The sequence below is a fragment of the Theropithecus gelada genome, chromosome 5 (assembly GCF_003255815.1).
Source record: "Theropithecus gelada isolate Dixy chromosome 5, Tgel_1.0, whole genome shotgun sequence".
In the NCBI taxonomy this organism is placed as follows: domain Eukaryota; kingdom Metazoa; phylum Chordata; class Mammalia; order Primates; family Cercopithecidae; genus Theropithecus; species Theropithecus gelada.
In genome coordinates this window covers 116,055,930-116,078,327 of record NC_037672.1, presented here as the reverse complement: position 1 = coordinate 116,078,327, position 22,398 = coordinate 116,055,930, and the positions used below count along the sequence as shown (strand labels likewise).

General features: G+C 40.6%; 1 protein-coding gene across 4 annotated transcripts in view; it reads left to right on the top strand.

Moving 5' to 3' along the window:
• The window catches only part of SEC24D (SEC24 homolog D, COPII coat complex component), a 111,528-nt gene that overhangs the window by 3,776 nt on the left and 85,354 nt on the right, over positions 1-22,398 (top strand). For 3 of the 4 annotated variants that reach the window (XM_025385600.1, XM_025385602.1, XM_025385601.1), the window contains exons 3-6: positions 7,702-7,831; positions 14,929-15,077; positions 16,628-16,903; positions 17,195-17,325. In XM_025385600.1, coding sequence (XP_025241385.1) covers positions 7,702-7,831; positions 14,929-15,077; positions 16,628-16,903; positions 17,195-17,325 — 686 coding nt within the window. The remainder of the gene's footprint in view (positions 1-7,701; positions 7,832-14,928; positions 15,078-16,627; positions 16,904-17,194; positions 17,326-22,398) is intronic. The other variant, XM_025385603.1, reaches the window with a different exon arrangement.

Below are 22,398 nucleotides of genomic sequence, written 5' to 3'. Positions count from 1 at the left end.
CTCCACTTTCTATCTGGTGGTTCATTTCTCCTCAGCATTTATTTATGAAGATAATTATAAATTATTCTTTTTTTATGATGTATCGAAGTCTGGCCCTAAAAGCTTTCCCTGTACTGTCTTATTTAATCCTCATACAGTGCTATGCAGTAAGTTATTTTTGCAGGTAAAAAAACTGAATGTCTGGTGTCGTGGTGTCATGTGACTTGTCTAAGGTCACAGATAGCAAGTAGTAGCACTAGGATTCATACCCAGATCTCTCAAGAAGACAAAAAACAAACTGCATACACACCTAAGTATAACACTTTGTATTGTTCACCCTTCCCTCTTCACAGGCATCTTCTTTTTTTTTTTTTTTTTTTTTTGAGACGGAGTCTTGCTCTGTCACCCAGGCTGGAGTGCTGTGGCCGGATCTCAGCTCACTGCAAGCTCCGCCTCCCGGGTTCCCGCCATTCTCCTGCCTCAGCCTCCGGAGTAGCTGGGACTACAGGCGCCTGCCACCTCGCCCGGCTAGTTTTTTTGTATTTTTTAGTAGAGACAGGGTTTCACCGTGTTCGCCAGGATGGTCTCGATCTCCTGACCTCGTGATCCGCCCGTCTCGGCCTCCCAAAGTGCTGGGATTACAGGCTTGAGCCACCGCGCCCGGCCTACAGGCATCTTCTTGAGAAAGTACTCACTATGCTTGGTGATCTCCACCTTTACCTCTCCTTCCCTCCATGGCTCAGCATAGTTTACACTCCATAGTTTGTCACCCCATCCACACTTCCACTTCCCTCACCAGGACTATCGGTGTCCTATTTCTCAAGCAGAAGACATTGTGCTGTCTGTCCTCTTTTGTATTTGACACTGTTTACCACTCTCATTTTTATGAAACTCTTTTCTCCTTTGGTTTCAATGACACTACCCTTTTGTTGTTTTTTGAGGTGGAGTCTCCCTCTGTCCACCAGGCTGGGGTGCAGTGGTGCGATCTCAGTTCACTGCAACCTCTGCCTCCTAGGTTCTAGTGATTCTCCTGCCTCAGCCTCCTGAGTAGCTGGGATTACAGGTGCCCACCACCATGCCCGGGTAATTTTTGTATTTTTAGTAGAGATGGGGTTTCACCATGTTGGCCAGGCTTGTCTTGAACTCCTGACCTCAAGTGATCCACCTGCCTCCGCTTCCCAAAGTGCAGGGATTATAGGTGTAAACATTGTGCCCATTTTTTTTGGTTGCTTTCTGGACATTTCTTTGAAAGGGGTTCTACATGACCCTTAAGTGTTACTGCTTCTCCCTCCATGTTCCATCTTCACCACTGTTCTCCCACTCTGTAGATTTTTCCCTAAGCTGGATCATTCACAGAAAGTGCTTGTCTCTCAGATCTGTTTCTCCAGCCCAGATGCCTCTCCTAAGCTCTGGGTCAGGGGTGTCCAGTCTTTTGGTTTTCCTGGGCCACACTGGGAGAAGAATTGTCATGGATCACACATAAAGTACACTAACAATAGCTGATGAGCTAAAAAAAAATAAATCAAAAAGATCTCATAATGGTTTAAGAAAATTTTCAAATTTGTATTGGGCCACATTCAAAACTGTCCTGGGCCACATGTGGGCCATGGGTTGGAAGAGCTTGCTCTAGACCCATATTTCCAGTTGTCTACCTTTGTTGAGGCATGTCACAATCACCATACCCAAAACAATTCCATATTCATCGTGGAAGCCTATGTTTTCTGGCATTTCAGATCTCACTCATTAGCATCATTTATTTGGTGATCCACACCAGAAACTTTATTTTAAAAAAAACAAAAACAAAAACAAACTTGGTGGGGTGTGGTGGCTCACGCCTGTAATCCTAGCACTTTGGGAGACCAAGACAAGTGGATCAGTTAAGGCCTGGAGTTTGAGACTGACCTGGCCAACATGGTGAATCCCAGTCTCTACAAAAAAAATAGAAAAAAAAAATTTGCTAGGCGTAGTGGCACATGCTTGTAATCTCAGCTATTTGGGAGGCTAAGGCATGAGAATCTCTTGAACCAGGGAGATGGAGGTTGCAGTAAGCCAAGATCATGCCACTGCACTCTAGCCTGGGGAACAGAGTGAGACTCTCTCAAACAAACACACAAAAACACCTCTCCCTCGTTTTTACCTCCTCCAATGCAATTGGTCTCCCAAATCTTTTTGGAGTGATTGTAAACAGGTTTCCTACCTGCTTTCTCCTTTCCATTCTCCTGTCACTCTTTTTGTTCAATCCATCCATCTCTCACATGGATTACTAAAATGATCTTGTAACTATTATCCCTGTCTCCAATACTGCCTTTTTCCAAACCATCAACTCCTGAGCCAGAGGGATTTTTTTATACAATGCAAATCTAATTTGAATTCTACTTTTGTGTTCTAATACTTTTGTAGGCCTCTATACTATTTGCCATACTGTGTTATAATAGATGTTCCTATAGTAGATGTTCCTGGAGCAGAGAAGGCACTCATGACTGCTTTAAAAAAATTTTTTTTAATTGGCAAATAAAAAACTATATATACATACATATTATGTACAACATATTGTTTTGAAATATGTATACAGTGGAATGGTTAAATTGAGCTAATTATAAATGTTTATTCAATGAAGTGAATGACAAACTGTAGCACTCATTAGCAAAACACTCTGGTATTTACCAATATTTAATTAAATTAAATTAATTTATTTATTTGAGACAGGGTTTTGCTCTCTTGCCGAGTTTCTGAGTAGCTGGTAGAGATGAGGTCTCCCTGTGTTTCTCAGGCTGGTCTTGAACTCCTCAGCTCAAGTGATCCTCTCGCCTTGGCCTCGCAAAGTGCTGATATTATAGGAGTTAGCCTCGGCACCTGGCCTTACCAGTGTTTTTAAAAACTGTCTTTGTTGGATTAAATCCTTCACACTTTAATTTAAACTGATTTCTCCTTACTTAATGGATATTAAATATCAGGTGAATAACCAGGCTATTATACTCTCTGCAAATATACCTTTCTATGCATATTATGGTGTTTTGGTTTAATTATTTAAGACTTTCACTAAATTACCCCATCTCTTATATCTCTGATTATACAGTGCTGAATAACCTTAGATACCTTAATCTTCAGTCTTCATGTGTCTTGTCTAACCTTTTAGTGATCCTTTTATTGGTCTCCTGACAGACACAAGCAAACTTGTTGTGATTCCTTGAAATATCTGTTCCACTGTAGATCTGGCCAGTGCTAACTCTTGCTTTGTGTTGCTCACATTATCATATCTCCATTTATGCCTATTCATTGTGGTTTTGTAAAGCTAGTGCTGTATACTAACACTTTTTTTTTTTTAAGGGACAGGGTCTTGCTTTGTTGCTCAGGCTGGATTGCAGTGACGAGATTATAGCTCACTGCAGCCTTGAACTCCCGGGCTCAAATGATCCTCCTGCCCCAGATTCCGAAGTGGCTATTACTATAGGTGTGCTCCACCATGCCGAGCTAATTTTAAATTTTTTTTGTAAAGATGGGGTCTCACTGTGTTGCCCAGTGCTGTCTCGATCTCCTGGCCTCAAGCCATCCTCCTGCCTTGGCCTCCCAAAGTGCTGAAATTACAGACATGAGCCACTGCACCCAGCCACAAATTTAACAGATTTATTTGATGAACAAAATAATTGTGGTAATATGACATTGAATAAAATAAGCCTAATCTCAGTCCTCATAGTGTTTACTTAGTGAGAAATGCACTAAATAAATTAACAATGACAATTTTGGGGGGAAGTATTATTGTAAAGGAAGTAGAGGGTGGTATGGAAGCATGTGGCAGGGGCGCCTAAACAAGACGTAGGGTGGAAGGGCTCCTTCCTGGAGGGAATGCCTTGAAACATGAGTGAGAATTGGCCAGGTCAGGAGGCAGTTTGCTGGGATTGGAAGGCGGTACTTTTCAGGACCTGCAAGACATTTGGCATGGCTGGGGAGTAGCATGGGAACCGTGAGAGATGCCACTGGTGGGGAAATGTGGGATTATTTTAAGGAATTTAGACTTTATTGTAAGGGCAGTAGAGTGCCACTGAAGTGATTTAATCTGGGAAGGGTCACAATCCAATGTATGTACATTTTAGAAAGCTACATAGCACATTAGTAAGTGTGGAGAAGTAGTTACAGCTGGGCGTACTGCTCTCTGCAGCAGGGTTTTTCAACTTCAGCACTATTGACATTTGGGGCCAACGAATTCTTTGTTGGGGGAGGGTAGCAGGGTGCCATCCTGTGCCTTGTGGGATATTTAGTAGCATCCTTGGTCCCTATCCACTGGATGCCAGTAGTACCTCCCCCAACCTTCTAGGAGTTGTGGCAACCAAAAATGTCCCAGACATTGCCAGATGTCCTATTTTAGGAACAAAATCGCCCTCGGTTGAGGACACTGGTCTGGAGACTGAGAGTTAAGAATTATTAATGTCCTATAACTAGAACAGGGGCTGTGGGGTGGTGATAGGGCTCCTAATAGTGAGCTTATATAGGTGCACCATCCAGCATGGTGCTTTAGGGACCATAGCCATTACAATTCTACCCGTATAATAGGGAGCTTATCTTTGTTTATTTTAGATAAACATTTTTGCCCCCAACAAATGGCTTTTACTTTTGGTTTTAGTTTTTCAGGTCCAGGACCAAAGTCAAGGCATGCTTTTCTGTGATGTGGTTTGGTCAGTGTTCCTTTGCTGATAACAGTACCCTCTAGTGGAAAGGGATTTGTTAAAGGGTATCAGGAAGGAAACAAAACATCAGAAAAAGGCAGAGAACCAGACTTGGGAGTATGTGGTCCATGAAGGTGAACATTCCCCATGCAGGACCATTCCACCAGAAGTCACCACCTTTCTCCCCCAGGAGAATCATCTCTGCCACCAGGCTGACCAGAGTCTCCCAGAGGTGTGCTGCTTTGCTGAATTCAGAGCACATGGCAAAACAAATTGTAAGGCAGTCTAGGAATTTTCACTTTTCCACCTCAAGACGGTGTATTAATATTAATAGAAAAGCAAGTAAGAAGGGGATTGGAATTGTTGAGTTTACTGGTCTATAGTATCTGCCACTGTATTAGAGACCAACTTGTGATCTTAGATTTTTTTTTTTTGGTGGAGTTTGTCTAAGAACAGCTCATTCTCATTGCGTGGTGTTCCTTTCCTATTAAAATTCTCATACTGCTCTATAAAGAACCTGATTCTCTTTGTGTTTGAGTACTTTTGAAAATGCCAATAACATGGCTGGGGGAAGACTATGACTTTGCAGATATCAATGATACTGACTTCCCTTTGCCCTGGGGGTGGAGTGCAAGTGACACATAGGACTTTGCAGTCTGACCCCAGCCAACCTGGACAGCCTCCACTCTGGCTACTTTCCCTCCCAGCCTCTCCACACCAAGCCTTTCCCCTGTCCTGATTGTGCCATCTCTCTCATGTCTTTGCTCAAGCTTTGCCTTCTAACTGGAATCCCTTATCCTGTCTTCTATATGAAGAAAACTGCTTCTCCTTCAAGATTCAGCTCAAGCAGTCCTTCTTTGAACTCTTCTCAATTCCCCCAGGAAGAGTTAGGTAGTCTCTCTGCATATTGTAACAGTCATCACAAGACATTGTAATGATTTGTTTACATGGTTGTCTCTTCTCTCAAATGGCTCAAAGGCACCTTAAGTGTATGTTGAATAATAATGAGAATGATTTGAGAATGCCACAGAATGATTTGAATCATTGTCATAGAGTTGATTCCCAAACAAAAGAGAGAGCACAGTAAGATTGATGTATAAATTCTGCTTGCATCTATCAGAGCTGTTTTTTTTTTTAATTCTCTAGACATGTTTATAGGGGTTTTTGCGAAAATTGCTATTGTCCTACTTATTTTTTAAAAGGGGGAAATATTTTTGGAGAGCCGGGAGGCAAATAAGAAAAAAGAAAGAAAAAAAAAAAAAGAAGACCGAAGTTGAAAATATATTAATGCTACTGTTGTGAATTGCCTACATTTGTCCAAAATAATGTTTTTAAAATGAAAATATAAATGTGTTTGTAATTATGGTGCATATGCTTTGTTAGAATAAAAATGCTTAAGAAAAGAGAGCAGGGGCTATGGCCAGGGAAGATGAAACAGCTGTTTTGAAAACTGTCATATCCATTGCTTCATTTAATTCTCAGAACAATCCTTGGAGCTAGGGAATATTATTGCCATGACATGGGATTACAAGTTGAAGCTCTGAAAAATAAAATACCTTATCAGAGTCATAAATTCAAAGTTGTCTGTGACTGCAAGTCTCATGTTTTTCTAACTTTGCTGGGTTTGGGGTTTAGAACTTTGTATTAAAATGTAGTGTTATAAGGATAATATTTATTGAAAATAGTGGTATATGAATTTGCTAAGTAAAACTATGTAGAATTAATATAAAAATGTCCTCAGTTTAAGGAATCCTATTTTAAGAGAAGAAACCTTGTAAAAGTTTCAGTATTATTTATGAAGACTGGCACTTCTGTGGATACCTGTCATTTTAGATTATGCAAACATCTGAAAGCATTCTCTCGAAAGCAATTATGACAATATAAGAAACTCTTCCTGGGTGACTACACGTCATCAGTCAATTCCTTTCTATCCAAGGGAATAAACTTTCTATCTGAGGGAATAAAGGAAACGTTAATATGAGATACTACGACGAAGTGAAAGCGGGGAGTGCACAGCAGGCAGTTAGGTGGTCATCGAAGACCTTGCCAGAGAGCAGAGTATGGTCAAAAGTAAATTGAATGAGTGAAAACAAGCAAGTGGAGAGAGCAGATAGAAGAATTGAAGTTTTTCTCTTTTTTTCTTTCTAGAAGCTAGAAGAGGTCTCAGGTAATCTAGTCTAAGACTTTCATTTTGCAGGAAGAAAACTGAGGTCCTTAAAGATAAGCTTCTTGCCCAGGGTCATACAACTAATAAGTAACCATGTGGGGCCTTGAACTGCTCTAATCCAAGCCTAGTGATTTCTCTCCTCTATTGCAATTTCTCGAGAAGAACAGACAGAAATGTCTGAAGACAGTTCCAAAGAGAAGTCTTTAAAGGTCTCTATTTGAGAAGAGCTGCTAATAAATGAAAAGAGTCATTCCCAGAAGCATTCATTAATTGCATGTGGTCCCATATTTTGTCTGAGCAAGCATGATGAGTCTGACTCTCAGTGAGCAGTCCCCCAGCTGTTTATCATCCAGCTATTTAGGATCCTGGAAAAATTATTAAGCTCTGAAGGAAGTGCTCAGGATTTTTAGAAAGATAGACCCTACTCCCCATCTGCTTTTGTTGTGCTGTAAGTCAAAGGCATTTCTAGTGTTCTCCCCCATGCCCCATTTAGTTATAGTTAGAATGCTCTACCATGACCCTTCCTGCTTTTTCCAGGTTTATTTCTGATATCTAACTGCTGTTTTTCATTGCGCGTTCTAGTATTCTTTGCGTGATAATGTGCTTTATCAAATGCCTCTGTCATATGCAAATTTATTTTTTTCTGTTTTAGTTTCTGTTTAGTGATAAAATGGTTCCCTTCTTTTCTGCTCTTTCATCATTATGATAGTCAAATACTCATGCCAGAGCCTGGTATTGACAGGTCTGTAGGTGATGGTTAAGCTTGAAAGAGATTTTGTTCTAATCCATTTATTTCCCTCCTCCTCCACCTAGTTTTCATTTTTAACCTAATGACTTTGCTTCATCTCTCTTTGTACTTTAATGCACTTCTAAATTCATGCCCCTCTCTTGCAGGTATGATGAAGCCAGCAGGGCCTTTGGGGGTCACTGCCACTGGGGGAATGTTGCCTCCGGGTCCTCCACCTCCTGGGCCCCATCAGTTTGGTCAGAATGGAGCTCATGCTGCTGGTCACCCTCAACAAAGGTGAGCTAGGTAGATTCCAGCCTTCGTTTGTATATTCAACTAATACGATTTCAGAAATACCTTCTAAGCTTATATGTTTATTGGTTGAAAGTTTGACTAAAATGTCTACATCCCTGAAAGGATCTATTAGATAACTGCCCTAGGAAACAAAGCAATAGGAAAAGTTATGGCTGGGCATGGTGGTTCACGGCTGTAATCCCAGCACTTTGAGGGGTTGAGTTGGGCAGATGGCTTGAGCCCAGGAGTTTGAGACCAGCCTAGGCAACATAGTGAGACCCTGTGTCTACAAAAATAGAAAAAATTAGCCGGCCTGGTGGCGCATGCTTGTAGTCCTAGCTACTGGAGAGGTTGAGATGGGAGGATCCTGTAAGCCCGGGAAGTCAAGGCTGCAGTGAGCTATGACTGTGCCATTGCACTCCAGCCTGGGCAACACAGTGAGACCCTGTCTCAAAAAAAAAACAAGAAAAGTTATGAAGGAAAAAGACAATATTAGTAGGTATTTTAAAATGTATCAAAAAGTACTTGTGTCAGTACCATACATTTTAGTTTTGAGTTATGTTCAGTTTGTTTTAGAATTTCATGTCAATTTCTAATTCCTTTAGATGCCCACGGCCTATATTCTTGAATAAAATTTTAAATCATTCTATTTTCTTGGATCCTTCACAGAACTGAGCTTAGTGCCAATGGGTGCTTAATAAATATTTTAAAATTAAATCAGATTGTTGCCAATGGTAAAGTCTAGGAGCTTGATGTGGAAGGCACACAGATGCCAGTGAGGGATTCTCAAAAGGCAGAGCTGTAGTAAAAGCAACACAGGAAATAAATCTTGTGTTTGTGTTTATAATAAATTGAGGGAGAGAAAAGTTGGAAGCAGGCCTGGAGAAGCCAAGATGTATGAAATATTTAGAGCCTGCAGCCCACTAGGGACTAGTCCCTGGGAAAGAAGCCAGCATCAAACCTTCCTTGTTAGAAATCCCATTATTGTTTATCCGGTGAGGTGTAGCTGCCGAGAACCTGTGCCACGCCAGTGCCAAGCCACAGGCAGTGTTTGCTTTGGAGTTTCTCCAAGGATTACCCAGAGGCTTCATTTCTCAGATTCCTTCCCAGGTAGCAAGGTTTGGGGGTGGGGAGGGGTGGGCAGTAACCCCTAGATGTGACTCTAGACCCTCCTAATGGTGAAGCCTTTTAGTCATGGTCTTTCATGAAGCCTATAGTCCTCCATAATAGGAAAACTCCCTCCGGGATTTTTTTAAGTCATCAGGTTAATTCTCCTACAGGGCATTTGTGAGTTTGGCACTTGCTGGCTCTTGTTTGTCATGATAACATTTGCCAGTTGAAATGGTAGCTATGGGATGCAGAGGGTAGGTCATTAAGTGTGATAGTAGTTTAAGCTTGGAGCAAGAAGTCAAAGGGCCTTACTCGGGACTTGACCCTACTGCCCTGAGTCTCAGAAGAGTGATAGAAAGGCAAGAGAGGAAGAGCAAAAAGACGGAGAACCAAGATGCCTCTTCTGGTTCAAGCAGTTTACCACCTGTGGACACTGGTGAAGTTCCTTGGCCATGCCCGTCCTCATTTTCCTCACTTGTAAAATGAGAATATAGAACTCTCAGTCCAGAAGTAAAGGGGAGAAGACCTAGAAAAATTCATCATTACTGGGTGTGGTGGTTCACGTCTGTAATCCCAACACTTTGGGAGGCTGACATGAGAGGATCGCCTGAGCCCAGGAGTTCGAGACAGCCTGGGCAACATGATGAGACCCCATCACTACAAAAAATTTAAAAAATTAGCCAAGCATGGTGGCATGCACCTGTGGTCCCAGCTGCTTCAGAGGCTGAGGTGAGAGGATAGCTTGAGGCCAGGAGGTCAAAGCTGAAGTGAACTGTGTTTGTGCTATTATACTCCAGCCTGGGCGACAGAGGGAGACCCTGTCTCAAGGAATGGAAAAAAAAAAAAAAAAAAATTATTGTTGTGAACTTCCAGGCATCTCAGATTTTTTTTTTTTTTTTTTTTTTTTTAAAGAAATGCGGAGATTGAACAGCTGGTTTCAAGTTTAGAAAAATGTTTTGGTCACTGGTATTAGCCTGGAATTGATTTTGTTTTGTTTATTGCCATTTATTTCACTTGAGTAGGTTGCTTAGGAGTGAGTAAACCATAGACTTTGCCATCAAGCAGGCCCTAACTTTGTGATTGTGAGCCCAGCACAGGGTCTGGCCCAGTGAAGAGCGGAGGACTCTAGAGTCAGGACATGTTTGCTCATCTTGGCCTAGATGGTTACTAGCTAGATAAGTTACCTAACCTCCATGTGCCTCGGTTTGCTCATGATGATTTTAACAATAATACATGGTTTTGAGGATTTTAATGATTAACGCATGCAGAGTACCTTTCCCAGTGCACAGTGCCCATGGACTCAACACCTTAGCATTTGTCAGTATCATTTCCATTGGCTGAAAAGTCCACTGTTTATAAAATGTCCATCCTTAGAGCTCAATGTAGTTACTCATGACAGCTCAGGAATCTCTTGACAGCTTAAAGAAGCTGCTTTTATGGTGATTCCTAGGGAAGTACTGACAGATTTTACTCCCTGTCTTCTACTGTTCACTTGCTACAACTTGCATACTGGATTGAAGGTTAGAATTGGGGTTAAAAAGTGAAAAAGTCAGGGAAAAGTGTAGTATTTCAGGCTGAGCCTTCCTGCTGCCTTGCCCTCATGGGACACGATTCTGTGAATGTAGCGCAATGCAAGGGTAAAGTGCATCGTGATTGTGCAGGTGAATCATACCAGTCTGATGACAGAGGCTGTCAAAGAGCATAGATGGCATATGACTTTTCAATGGGAATTCCAGCATTTTATCTGTGTCATTTGTACTTAGTATACCAAAGAAATATTTTAATTTTACTGTTTCTAAATTATCAAATAGAAACAAGATATAAAAAAGTTACTACGTTGATTTGAGTTTAACATGTAAAATTTTTATGTTTAAAATACTGCTATTTTAAATATAATGTTTTATAAAATTTAAAAGTCGTACCTAGTTATTTGTCTTTTTGATTTGACTGAGGAAGAATAAATGTCTTAAACTTGGCAAGCAGTGCTAAAGTTATCTACATAGAGTTACTACTGGGTAGGATATTAAATAAAATCTGCAACCTAAAAATCAGTGTTTTAAATTATAAGATAAAAATTCAATCAATCAATTGTAAGTGATGTATTCTGATGAAGAAACAGTGAATTTGAGGGAACAGGGGACCCATCTTCCCAAATTGAAGCTGATATGTGTGAATCTACTAAGAAATTGATTGCAACAAAAGATGAAGGAGCAATAAAAATATGAGAAGTAGTTGTTTTTTCTTCAATTTTATTTAATGTGGGAAACGATGCTAGGATGTGGTGGAACTTTCATTTTTTCTACTCTATGGGCTAGGTATTCAAAATTCTGATTTTGTTTCAATCAGATTTTGAAAAATTTGGCATCTTAATTCCGCATACAAACTTCAGCATACATCTCATTTCTTGAGCAATTTGTTGCAAACTTGAAAATGGGAAGTGTTTGAAGTTGAACAGGCCACAGAAAACGGAGTCAACTCTACAGAGGATTAGGATTAAATCGAGGCTAAATTATCAGGTTTTATTAATAATCTGGTAGTAATTCTTTATTGAATTCTTTCTGATGGTGAATCTGCCCTTCTCTGACATTCAGTGAAACAGTAAAGTAAAATACATACTTGACATTCAATGAAACCGTAAATTAAAATATATAATTGAATGTTTTTCAGTCTAGAGCCGTGTTAAATAAAGGCAGTCAACATGAGAAACATTTATTTAACTCTGTATGGTTCTTCATTTTAACATTATAGCAAAAAAAAAAAAAAAGGGATCATTCCATTTTACTTGCTCTTTTTCAGAATTTGAAAGCTTCGAGCTACAGAGATTAAGTGGCTTAGCTATAGTGGTACACCAGGTTTCTGTGCTACGGCAGGAGGACTTGGATTCCCACCTCTGCTTTGTACGACATGCTATGTGATTTTGAATAAAGTAATGAAGTTAAAAAATATGGGCGGGGCGCTGTGGCTCACGCCTGTAATCCCAGCACTTTGGGAGGCTGAGGTGGGCGGATCACGAGGTCCAGAGATTGAGACCATCCTAGCCAACATGGTGAAACCCTGTCTCCCCTGTCTCTACTAAAAGTACAAAAATTAGCTGGGCATGGTGGTGCGTGCCTGTAATTCCAGCTACTCGGAAGGCTGAGGTAGGAGAATCATTTGAACCCGGGAGGCGGAGGTTGCAGCTGAGATCTTGCCATTGCATTCCAGCCTGGGCGACAAGAATGAAACTCCATCTCAAAAAAAAAAAAAAAAATTAAATTAAACAAATTTGTATATTTAAGATGTTCTTTCATCGCTTTCCTCATTTATGTGAGGGTTTTGTTAGCCATTTAATACTATTCTGTTTATTTTAAAATTGATAATAATTGCTTTTAAAAACCAAATCTATTTAAAACTTACCATATTTAAGTTGGTCAGAAAGAAATAATATATTTGTGAATTTCTGAAACCTAACTCCTGGGCTATATGTTAGGCACTGAATGATAAGTAGGCATTTATGGGTTGAAAGTAATAACTGATGGTTATACAGTCTCTCATTCTCTATTTTAAATCCTTAAATCCTTAACTTTTGTTAAGTTAAAAAAAAATACTTGAAGCTGCTTGTGTTATAACTCCTGTTTGAAATATATTTTGTCCTACCTGTATTGTAAAAACAAAAAATGATTCACGGAATTGTATATTTAAAAGTATTAACATTTATGAAACACCTTTGACATTGTTTTGGGGGGCTTTTTTCTCCATATAAATGCAGCATCCCCAGTTTCTGCTTATCAAATCCAAAGTGTGTAATCGTACCTCACTGCATCCATGAATATATTCTGTAGTACATGTGTATTCTGCCTGTGTGTAATTACTTCATTTATTCCCTATGACAAAGTTTTTTGGCTGTTGGTTTGTTTTGAGACAGAGTCTCGCTATGTCGCCCAGGCTGGAGTGCAGCGATGTGATCTTGGCTCACTGCAAGCTCCACCTCCGGGGTTCACGCCATTCTCCTGCCTCAGCCTCCCGAGCAGCTGGGGTTACAGGCACCCGCCACCATGCCCGGCTAATTTTTTGTATTTTTAGTAGAGATGGGGTTCCACCGTGTTAGCCAGAATGATCTCGATCTCCTGACCTCGTGATCTGCCTGCCTCAGCCTCCCAAAGTGCTGGGATTACAAGTGTGAGCCACCGCGCCTGGCGGACAAAGTTTTTTTAAAAGATGACAAAGTATTATTTCTTAAAAAGAAGAAATGTTTTCATCTTAGGAAACAATGGATTTACAAAACAGACCTTTAATATAATTCTTGAAATCATTTTTTTAGTGATCACAACATATTTTAAATGTGTCATGTGAGACTAGAATTAGATTTTTTGTGCTTGTGTGTCACCAGTGTCATTAATTGATTAGAGATATAAAGAAAACTTTTACTGTGAAAGGTTAATGTTTGTATTTTCTATCTTTTATTCATTTTCTTCCAAAAAGTATTTAAGTCAAACGGTGCTTAGTCTAACTGTGTTGGGGTTTTTGGAAAATTTGACAGGAGAGAAATTGGATAGTTTTGTTTAACAATATTTTTGGGTTACAGTGTTATTCATTCAATCATTTCTAGATAATTTTCTGCTATAGGATAGCTTGTACTTGTGGGTACAATGGAAAGAGCATTTTCTTTCTTTCTTTTTTTTTCTTGCAACATGTATTTTATTAGGCAGGCTTTTCTGCATCATTACAGAAGAGTCCTAAGTTATAAAGTCAATTCCGGCTTCCTATAAAACATAGACTGCAGAAATAAGCTGTTCAGAGGTATGAGTGGAAAAGAGCGTTTTCATCACTCACCTATTTATCTCAAAGTGTGAGATATTATTCTGCAAATATGCTAAATGTCGTTCACTCAGAGTAATGGTTGGAAGGTTAATTTTCTGTTTTGTTTATAATAATCAATTTAAACATATGGAGAAAAATGACAACATAAAATTAGTGTGATGCTTTGAAAAGTGCACTCACTGAAGACCTGGAAGAACGCTGGTCCTAGTGTTGTCACAAATAAATTGTGAGACTTTAGGCAAGCAGTGGCTTCCCTCAGGCTCTGCTCCTGACCTCTCAATGGCAGTAGGAGGCAGAAGGCAAGACATGGGCCATGGGGAAATAGTTTCCAGTTTACAGAGAAATCGAAAGCAGAGTATACCATTTGGGAAAATTCAATTTTATTTAAAATTCATAAGAATTTATAATGTGACTCTCAGGCAGGCTTTAATCTCATTTGGCAGATTAACCATGCTAGGTACACTGTCCAGATAGTGGCCATTGTTTAATGCAGAACAAGAAAAAAATAAATGTCAAATAAGTTCAAGCTAAATCAAAGGTAAAGCATGATGTACTTTTTAGATTTTTTTTTTTTTTCTCTTTGGGACAGGGTCTGGCTCTGTTGCCAGGCTAGAGTGCAGTGGTGCAGTCTCAGCTCACTGTAGCCTTGACCTCCTGGGCTCAAGTGATCCTCTTACTTCAACTGTCCAAGTAGTGCCACCACTCCTGGTTAACTTTTTATTTTATTTTGTTTTATTTTTCGTAGAGACAGGGTCTCACTATGTTGCCCAGGCTGGTCTTGAATTCCTGGGCTCAAGTTGTCCTCCCACCTCAGCCTCCCAAAGTGCTAGGATTATAGGCATGAGCCAGTGCTTCTGGCTGTATTGTTTTCTTGATTTTCGTTCTACTGATGGTTAACTTTAGTATAGATAAGGCTCTGGTGGGCTCAGTTTCCCAAACTGATTTCCAGAACTGGTTTTATGCTCACAGTAGGATTTTTTTTTTCTATCTCGGTATGTTCAGCATGTGAGCATAAATATAAGATGATGCTACATGATCATATTGAGCTCACGTCAAGCTTAATTAAAGATTTAGTGTATAATATCAGTCATTTTCCTAGGCCCACTAGACAGGCTTATTTAATTACACTGTTGTATGTCATTTGCTTGAGATGCTGTAATACTGCTTAACATCCTGTTTTCCTTGCTCAGATTTCCAGGCCCTCCACCTGTCAACAATGTGGCATCCTCATATGCACCATACCAACCCTCTGCACAATCATCTTACCCAAGTCCTATGTCCACTTCATCTGTCACCCAGCTGGGCAGCCAGCTCAGTGCTATGCAAATCAACAGCTATGGTAATAGTTTTATTGTTAGTGTTTATTGACTGCCTTGTGTCCTGGTTATTTTTCATGAGAGAGGTTTTCTTCATTTTTAAAATAGATGTAACTAGGGCATACTGTGTTGAAGTAGTATTTGGACATTTTAATAATAAAGCATCTATCTTATGTAGGGCTATAGTTAATTGTTTTCTTGATCATGCTGCCACTTATTTCAAGGTAATTGAAGGACCCTCAGAATACCTTCCATTCAATGATTGAACAATAAAAAAAGACAAAAAATCCTGACTTAACAAATAAGCATTAGAACAGTGAAATTATTTTAAGAAATAAAATAAGGATAATTTAAACCTTGTATTGTTTGTGATGGGGCCCCCAAATCAGAAATATAGTACTCATTGTTTCACAGTGCATTTTAATTATGTGTTTAGATCATGGAAAGAATGGAAGCTCAGATGTTGTGAGGCAGAAAAGAGAAAAATAAGAGAGGAAAGAGTCACAGTACTGAGATTTACATCAACAGAAATGCTGTATATCCTATGAGTCGTGGAAAGCTCCACTGTAATGACAGCACAGTTGGCCATTTATCTAGATGAAGAATATTTTCATGTTACTTAAAATTAGTTTTCTGAAGTGTGATTAAAACCCCTCTATTTTCTGTCTTTTACTCATTTCAAAATGGGTAAGTCTCCAAAGAAGCAACTCAGTTTCCCATAATCAGAGAAAGGAAACATAATCTGGTTTTACAGCTGTTTCCAATATGATTGGAGAGCATGTTGGTGGCCCTTCTCTTCTCTCTGGTTATTTCTACCTAATTCTGAAATTTGTTTGGTCAAGTCACGCACAGGATGCAAATAATTTATTGAATGTGCAATTTACCTGAGTAATGCTTGTTATGTAATAGAATTTTTATATGATTTTCTAGATTTTTGTACCAGATACAAATTCTTTGATTAATGCGTATATCATGTAATTACACAACTGAGTTAAAATTTATCCTATGAATTCCCTCACTTAAATTATAAATGTTGCTTTTACCTTTTAAAAATTTTCCAGACCAGGCATGGTGGCTCACACCTATAATCCCAGCACTTCGGGAGGCCAAGGAGGAAGTACTGCTTGAGCCCAGGAGTTTGAGACCAGCCTGAGCAACATCATGAGACCCCATCTCCACACACACACACACACAAAAAAAAGAAAATGAACTTGGCATGGTGGTGTGTGCCTGTAGTCTTAGCTACTTGGGAGGCTGAGGTGGGAGGATCACTGGAGCCCTGGATGTTGAGGCTACAGTGATCCATTATCTTGCCATTGCATTGCAGCCTCAGTGACAGAGCAAGACCCTGTCCTAAAAAAAAATCCCAGTTGTGTAAAATAGTATTTGTTCTGTTTTCTGAATGAAGATTTCAATTTGTGGCAAAAAAAAAAAAAAAAACCCCAAACATATATTTCTAAGGGTGTCCTCTTGCTTTATGTCAGGAAAACAAGCATCTCTGTCGTGTACTTTGCAGAAGTCAGAGAGTTGAGAAATGTGGTATTTAAGTGGGCTGGTCTTCTTTCTCACGCAGGTTCAGGCATGGCTCCTCCAAGCCAGGGACCCCCTGGCCCTCTGTCAGCCACATCATTGCAGACTCCTCCACGACCTCCACAGCCGTCCATTTTGCAACCTGGATCTCAAGTTCTTCCACCACCACCCACCACACTCAATGGTCCTGGTGCCTCACCTTTGCTTCCACCAATGTACAGGCCAGATGGGCTCTCTGGGCCTCCTCCTCCAAATTCTCAGTACCAGCCCCCACCTCTTCCAGGCCAGACCCTGGGTGCTGGATATCCTCCACAGCAGGGTAAGGTAGACAGGGTGCAGGGAAATGCTTTGGGTTACCCGGGGGAACCCTTAACTGAAAATCAGCTTTGTTCCTATGTTACTAAGTATTTATCACTTACTTTTAAGAAATGGTAGTGTTTGAAGAGTTTTGGCAAGAGCAAAGAAATGGGGAACCACATTCACACTTGACTCCTTGCCTTTTTTAATAAGATGAAAAATACAACATGCTTGACTGAACAGCATAATATCGTCACAAGTCTTACATGCTGGATTTGGGATGATAGTCATTTCTCTTTAAATTTTTTCCAAGCAGCCAACTCTGGCCCCCAGATGGCAGGCGCACAACTCTCTTACCCAGGAGGCTTCCCCGGAGGTCCTGCACAGCTGGCTGGTCCGCCACAGCCCCAGAAGAAGCTGGATCCTGATTCTATCCCTAGCCCAGTAAGTGCTCTCCTCACTCTCAGAGTCTCACTCACAAAGGAAGCATTCATTTTTCTCAGCAACTCGTCAGTTTGTTAGCATTTATCCTGTTCATTATCTTAGAAGTTAGGAGATACTCATCACATAGAGGGAAGGCTTCCTTCCTTATATGTGTGTATGGGGGGAGGTATGCTACAGTTATGGGCATACTAAAGGTCTCCATGAAAGAGCAGCCTATGTTGGCTTTTTTTTTTTTTTTTTTTTTTGGTGTCGTATAAACTGGGCAGTGTCTATAATGTTTACGTTGACATATTTTGCCAGTATCTATTGCTATGTAATGAGTAATTAATAGACTATATCCTATAGAAACATGCTATTTTAGATAACTAAAGGATCCTTTTCAATAAGAGAAACCCATAGAGACTGAAAGTATATTTTACATCTTGCACATTAAAAAAACAAAATTTGTTTATGTAAAGTTAGAACTAAACTCTTCACTCAAGTGATTTTTTTTGTAGGGTTACTCTTGAATAATTTTATCAGTCAAGCTTTACAAGGCTATTCTGCATAGCAAACAATCCCCAACTTTGCTTACAACTGCAAAGATGTATTATTCACTCAGCTTACATGTAGGCTGCAGCAACTGCAGATTGGCTTTAGGCTCTGCTTCATCCGTCCTTATCATTCCAGAATCCAGAGTGAAGAGGCATCCACTGCTGAGGACATGCTATTTTGTGGCAGAGGGAGGAAACAGCTGGCCAAATGTACAACAGCTCTTAAAGCTTCCACTCATGTGTGGCATGTGTTATAACCAGCCCTTGGCTGAAGCAAATCATAAAACAAAGCCCAATGTCAATGGGGCAGGGAAGCTGCCAATTTTATGGCATTGGGATGTAAAATCCTTTTGGAATAATAATGAAATCGGCTACAGTTAGTTTTGTGTCTTTGAATAGGTTCTGTAAACATAAGTAGAAAAAGTTAGAAATAAACTAAGGAGCACAAAAGCTACCATATTAGCTAACTTTTGCTGTGTAACAAACTGCTACAAAACAGTAGCTTAGCACTATTATTTAATTAATTAATTAATTTGTTATTATACTTTAAGTTCTAGGGTACATGTATACAACGTGCAGGTTTGTTATATATGTATATATGTGCCATGTTGGTGTGCTGCACCCATTAACTTGTCATTTGCATTAGGTATATCTCCTAATGGTATCCCTCTCCCCTCCCACAACCCCACAACAGGCCCTGGTGTGTGATGTTCCTCTTCCTGTGTCCAAGTGTTCTCATTGTTCAATTCCCACCTATGAGTGAGAACATGTGGTGTTTGGTTTTCTGTTCTTGCAATAGTTTGCTGAGAATGATGGTTTCCAGCTGCATCCATGTCCCTACAAAGGACAGGAACTCATCCTTTTTTATGGCTGCATAGTATTCCATGGTGTATATGTGCCACATTTTCTTAATCCAGTCTGTCATTGATGGACATTTGGGTTGGTTCCAAGTCTTTGCTATCGTGAATAGTGCCGCAGTAAGCATACATGTGCATATGTCTTTATAGCAGCATGATTTATAGTCCTTTGGATATATACCCAGTAATGGAATGGCTGGGTCAAATGGTATTTCTAGTTCTAGATCCTCGAGGAATCGCTGCACTGTCTTCCACAATGGTTGAACTAGTTTACAGTCCCACCAGCAGTGTAAAAGTGTTCCTATTTCTCCAGCACCTGGTGTTTCCTGACTTTCATGATCGCCATTCTAACTGGTGTGAGATGGTATCTCATTGTGGTTTTGATTTGCATTTCTCTGATGGCGAGTGATGATGAGCATTTTTTCATGTGTCTGTTGGCTGCATAAATGTCTTCTTTTGAGAAGTGTCTGTTCATATCCTTTGCCCACTTTTTGATGGGGTTGTTTGTTTTTTTCTTGTAAATTTGAGTTCTTTCTAGGTTCTGGATATTAGTCCTTTGTCGGATGAGTAGATTGCAAAAATTTTCTCCCATTCTGTAGGTTGCCTGCTCACTCTGATGGTAGTTTCTTTTGCTGTGCAGAAGCTCTTTAGTTTAATTAGATCCCATTTGTCAATTTTGGCTTTTGTTGCCATTGCTTTTGGTGTTTTAGACATGAAGCCCTTGCCCATGCCTGTGTCCTGAATGATATTGCCTAGGTTTTCTTCTAGGGTTTTTATGATTTTAGGTCTAACGTTTAAGTCTCTAATCCATCTTGAATTAATTTTTGTATAAGGTGTAAGGAAGGGATCCAGTTTCAGCTTTCTACATATGGCTAGGCAGTTTTCCCAGCACCATTTATTAAATGGGGAATCCTTTCCCCATTTCTTGTTTTTGTCAGGTTTGTCAAAGATCAGATGGTTGTAGATGTGTGGTATTATTTCTGAGGGCTCTGTTCTGTTCCATTGTTCTATATCTCTGTTTTGGTACCAGTACCATGTTGTTTTGGTTACTGTAGCCTTAGCACTACTATTTATTAATACTCATGACCCAGTGGGTTCCCTGGGCAGCTTTGCTAATCTGGGCCAGGCTCACCTGATTTTGGCTGGGCTTGCTCACGCATCTGGGGTCAACTGGAGGCTTGGCTAGGGTATGGATGGTTTAGGATAATGTATTAGTTTCCTGTGGCTGCTGTAACAAATTTGTAACAAATTACCACAAATCAAGTGACTTAAAACAATAGAAATTTATTCTAAGCAGGGCTGTGCTGCCTCTGAAGGCTATAGAGGAGAATCTATTCCTAGGCTCTTTCAGCTTCTGGTGGCTTCAGGTCTTCCTTGGCTTGTGACCATATGACTCCAGGCTCTGCTTCTGTGGTCACATTGAGTCCTCCTTTTCTTTGTGTCTTCTTCTCTGGGTGTTTGTCTCAAAATTCCTCTACCTCTTTCTTATACATGTGATTCCATTCAGGGCCAGGATAAGCTCCTCCTCTCAAGATCCTTAATAAAATTCTTTTGCCATTTGAGGTAATGAAATGGAAAAAGTTCCCTTATCCCTTTCGCAGGACATGCGATGGGGATGTGGCTTGCTTCTTCAGTGCCCCAATGCTCAAATCTCTAGGGGAGCATACAGATGGGCAGGCTATGGGGCTCCATCTCCCATGGCAGTGTCTAGGAATGAATGTTTACAGTTGAAGCCCCAGTGGACATGTGTTACAGGGTGCTCTTTTAGTTTGCCGTCTATAGGCGACTTGTATTAACCAGCTCAGTTAGATCCCTTCATTATCACAAGGACAGAGGGATTTCTGTATCCCAGGTTTTTGCCTTGGTGTACTGGAAGAATTGGGTCACACGTGGGCTTGGAGAATGAGTGCAAGGTTTTATTGAGTAGAAGTAGCTCTCAGCAGTTGGGGGAACCAGAGGGAACCTGGAGTCCTACCACTCAGTGGCCCGGGCCTCCTCTGACTGCCCCGGCCAAACTCCGCATCTGCCTGTGTCTGTCAGTGTGCTCTTCCACCGGTGTTCTCCCTCCACGTCCTCTCGCCGCCCAGCCGCTTGTATCTTTATCTGCTGATGTGCTCCTTTCCACATCTGGCTGCCTGTGTGTCTGCCCGCTAGGGACTTGGGTTTTTATAGGCCCAGGATGGGGGCATGGCGGGCCAGGGTGGTCTTGGAAAATGCAACATTTGGGCATGGAAGCAGGAGTGCCTGTCCTCACCTACGTCCGTGGTAGTAGAGCCCTACCCGGGGACCCACCTTTCTCTACCCAGCACTTCCCTGCCCCCCTCCTGTATCAGTAATATTCACAGATTTCAGAGATTAGGACATGGACGTGTCTTTCTGAGGGGCGCTGCTCTTCCCATCACAGATAGTGTCATTTGTGTGTCTAGGGCTTGGTACCCATCTGTTGATGGGGGATGACCAGGCCACGTTGTCAAGCAAGGTACACTGGGTTTGTTCATGGGGTGGCAGACATCCAAGAGGGAAGGTAGGAGTGTGCATGGCCTTTTGAGGCTTAGGCTTGGAACGGGCACATCGCTACTTCTGCTACATTCTCTTGGCCAAAGCAAGTCACAAGACTGCCTCAGATTCAAAAATGGACTTTGCCTCTTGATGGGAGGAGGGGCAAGGCAACGTTGAAAAGAGCATTGATATAGGGAAGCGCAGATAATTTTGACTGTTTTTGTAATCTGTTACTTATTCTATATTTATTTGAATTTAAAGTTGAAGATTTATAATACTGTCTACTGCTATAACATGTTAGAAATTAAATTTTGACAATTCTTAGTGCCGTTATTGATAATCATATTCCCAGTCATTACTTTTATGGCTTAAAAGAAAGAAGGAGGGAGATTTATTTTAATTAATGGTTTCACTTCATTATGGGGACTGAGTTGGAAAGTTAGGACAGTAGGCTGGAGACCTAGGGAAGAGTTGGTATTGCAGCTCAAGTCTGAAGGCATCTGGAGGCAGAATTTTCCTCTTTCTCAGGAAACCTGTTTCTCCTAAGGTGGTCCGCTGATTAGATGAAGCCCACCCACATTATGGAAAGTAATCTGCTTTACTCAAAGCCTGCCTGTTTAAATGTTAATTCGATCTTAAAAAATACTTTAAAAATACCTTCACAGCACCATCTAGACTTCGACTGGTATTTGTCCCAAAAATGGCCTAGCCAAGTTGACACATAAAATTAACCATCACATCCCCTTTCTCTTGCATCATCTATACTTCTTTGAAAATGAACTTAAGTTTTTCTCTGTCTAGTTCATTCTCGTCAGAATATAAATATCCTATGATGCCTCCCATCATTAATAAAAGAAGCTTTCCTTGGCCTCTCCCCAAACCTGGATTCAGTTTCCTCCCATCTCTTGGCTTTCTTTTATAGCCAGAAATCTCCCAAAGAGTTGCCTATATCTGCCGTTTTCAGTTCATCTCCTCCCACTCTCTCCTGATCCTATTCCAGTTTAGATTTCATCACCACAACCCCACAATACTGTGCTAGTCCAATTACCGATGACTTCCTGTTGCCAAATCTAATGGTCAATTCTCAGCTTTCATGTGACTTGACATCAGCAGCAATCTGACACATCTGTTTACTCCGTTCTCCTTGAAATGAAACTTTTACATTTGCCTTCTGGGATTCCACC